The sequence below is a fragment of the Medicago truncatula genome, chromosome 1, assembly GCF_003473485.1.
Source record: "Medicago truncatula cultivar Jemalong A17 chromosome 1, MtrunA17r5.0-ANR, whole genome shotgun sequence".
NCBI classification, from domain to species: domain Eukaryota; kingdom Viridiplantae; phylum Streptophyta; class Magnoliopsida; order Fabales; family Fabaceae; genus Medicago; species Medicago truncatula.
This window is the reverse complement of record NC_053042.1, coordinates 54,673,388-54,675,654: the sequence shown is the minus strand read 5'-3', so window position 1 is coordinate 54,675,654 and position 2,267 is coordinate 54,673,388. Positions and strand designations below refer to the sequence as shown.

The window sequence follows — 2,267 nt, the reverse complement described above, 5'->3', positions numbered from 1 at the left end:
TGGCACAGATATGATTATGTAATGGCATCTTTGTTAAGTGACCAAAAGCATAGAAACCAACATGTCAGAACCACAGGCAGAGTACATTAGCATTCAGAGAGGCTAGCTTTGGACATGCCATTTTCGACATAAAGAACAGAACACATGCTCACTATAACTATCACAGAAATCAAAATGGTTATTCTGATGAGGTTGATTCCAATTGGTTTTTTAACAGATTTTGGCACCCAGTTGATGATTCCACATCTCATGTTTCCCTTTAACACATTGATTTACTAACCACACTATATATAAGCCATACGTTGTCACCAAAGAATTTTTTTTTTCTTGAATTAGCTTACTATTAGATTTTTTATATTATCATGAACCAAGCCAACCACATTTTTCCAAAACAAGCAAGGCATAATGCTCCATTGGCAATTTGAGTTAAAGGATATCAAAGCAGAATTTAGAAAACAAGGAAAGTAATCAAATTACAAGCATGAATAAATATTGAGCAAATGTCATCCAATGCATTTTATTATGACCTCAATATGAGTTTGAATTTGCATATACTACTCTAATTTGAACACAACTTTTTTATGCATGACTCTTAACAAGACAGAACATTAATTCATCTAATACTCCTCTTCTTCCTGAGGAGTCATATCATTCTTGAGATTGTAATACCGGTGTATCTTTTCTGGGGTCTTTCCTCTGGTCTTTGCCCTCACAGTCTCAGATGACAAATTGATAAGATCCGTAATTTGGAGATACTTTGCTGCCTGAAAATCAAGAGAAAGCCAAATTATAAGACTATGAATGAAAAGCGTCGATGCATAAAACGTGTACCGGGTGTTATCCTTTATAGACTTTGAAGCTTATAAGCACAATAATGCTGCAATAACATTTGCTACTTTCAATTTAATCCATCTTGCTGCAAGCCAATACCCACAAACAACAACACCAACGAAGCAACATAACTCTCAACATTCCCAACTTCCAATCACATATATGTTGCAAATTCATGTACTGTTCGAAAAAAATCGTGAACATATGATGCTAGTTTTTTGAACCCTGCACCTCCTTGTTTAAAATTTCTTTATGGTCACCAATCTAGCTACCTACTTGGACGTTCAACTTTCGATTAAGCAAATTATATCGGGGGTATCCAAGTTCGATCCTAACTATAACAACATCTGGCTAACTTTTTTTAGCTTCCAACCAAACTATGAATTTTCAATATTTTATTTTTTTGTCGAGAACTGAAGAGTTAATTACCAAAAGACACTAATTGTTTGTAATATCATGACCGAGTACCATTGCCAAAATATGTTAATGTTAATTACTTCAACCAACCAACCAAGTTAAGATATTGATTCTATCTCAATATAAATTTCACATATTTTAACTCCAAAATACATAAACTAACATCATTATGTTACATGTAAAAAGTAAGTATCACATGAGAAAAGAAAGAAAGAAAGAATAAAAAACTAACCAAGACTAGGGCAAACAATGTGTGGCGATCAACTTTGATGAACTCAAGGTCCCAGGAACGGAGACTTCTACTAATTCTGTTGGAGGATGTACTAGCAGCATCTGCATGCTTCTTCACGTACTCATTGATCTTCAACAGAGTTTTGCTAGATATCTCCTTTTCAAAACTGATCTCGTAATTCTCGTCCTTGCCGTCGAAGATCCATACACCAAAGCATCTTCTGCTAGGTATCTTTTCATCTATCAATTGTTTGACAGTCAAAGATGCATACACCAAAGCATCTTCAAGCTCCAACACAATACCGTCGCAACACTTCACCTTCATATTTCTTCAATCACAATTAATAAAGGTTCGATCCTTTTAAAAATAGTGAAGGGTTTCTTGGTCACCAAGTAACCAGTAAATAATTGAATCAATATTCAATTCAATTTTTCTCACCTGTATAATTTTGACCCTATATATAATATCACAAGCACGGATACTTTGGTTTATAAAGAAACTGTATACTGCTATATTAAGGTTTTTTTATGTCACTTCTACGTTCATTCTCAGTATTATTATTTTTTAAAACCAATATTTTATTCCGCATAAATATTTCAACAAACTTATAATCTTATCCACTTAATATTTGATTTAAATTTTTAATATTTTATGTAGCAGAAATATCTCAACAAACTAAATATAATTTTTTCAACAAATTTTACATATATCTTCAAAAAAAAAAAACAAAGTTTACATATTTGATCTTATTTTATAATTAAAAGGCTCCAATTGGTTTTTTCTTTTT

At 32.4% G+C, this 2,267-nt stretch overlaps 1 protein-coding gene across 1 annotated transcript; it reads right to left on the bottom strand.

Moving 5' to 3' along the window:
• Positions 1-541: 541 nt before the first annotated feature.
• On the bottom strand, positions 542-1,804 carry LOC25485612 (SKP1-like protein 1A). The gene is made up of 2 exons (XM_013614863.3): positions 1,481-1,804; positions 542-764 (listed from the first exon to the last, which is right to left on the bottom strand). The coding sequence occupies exons 1-2, from the start codon at positions 1,802-1,804 to the stop codon at positions 618-620; spliced, it is 471 nt and encodes a 156-aa protein (XP_013470317.1). The 3' UTR covers positions 542-617.
• Between the last annotated feature and the right edge of the window lie 463 nt (positions 1,805-2,267).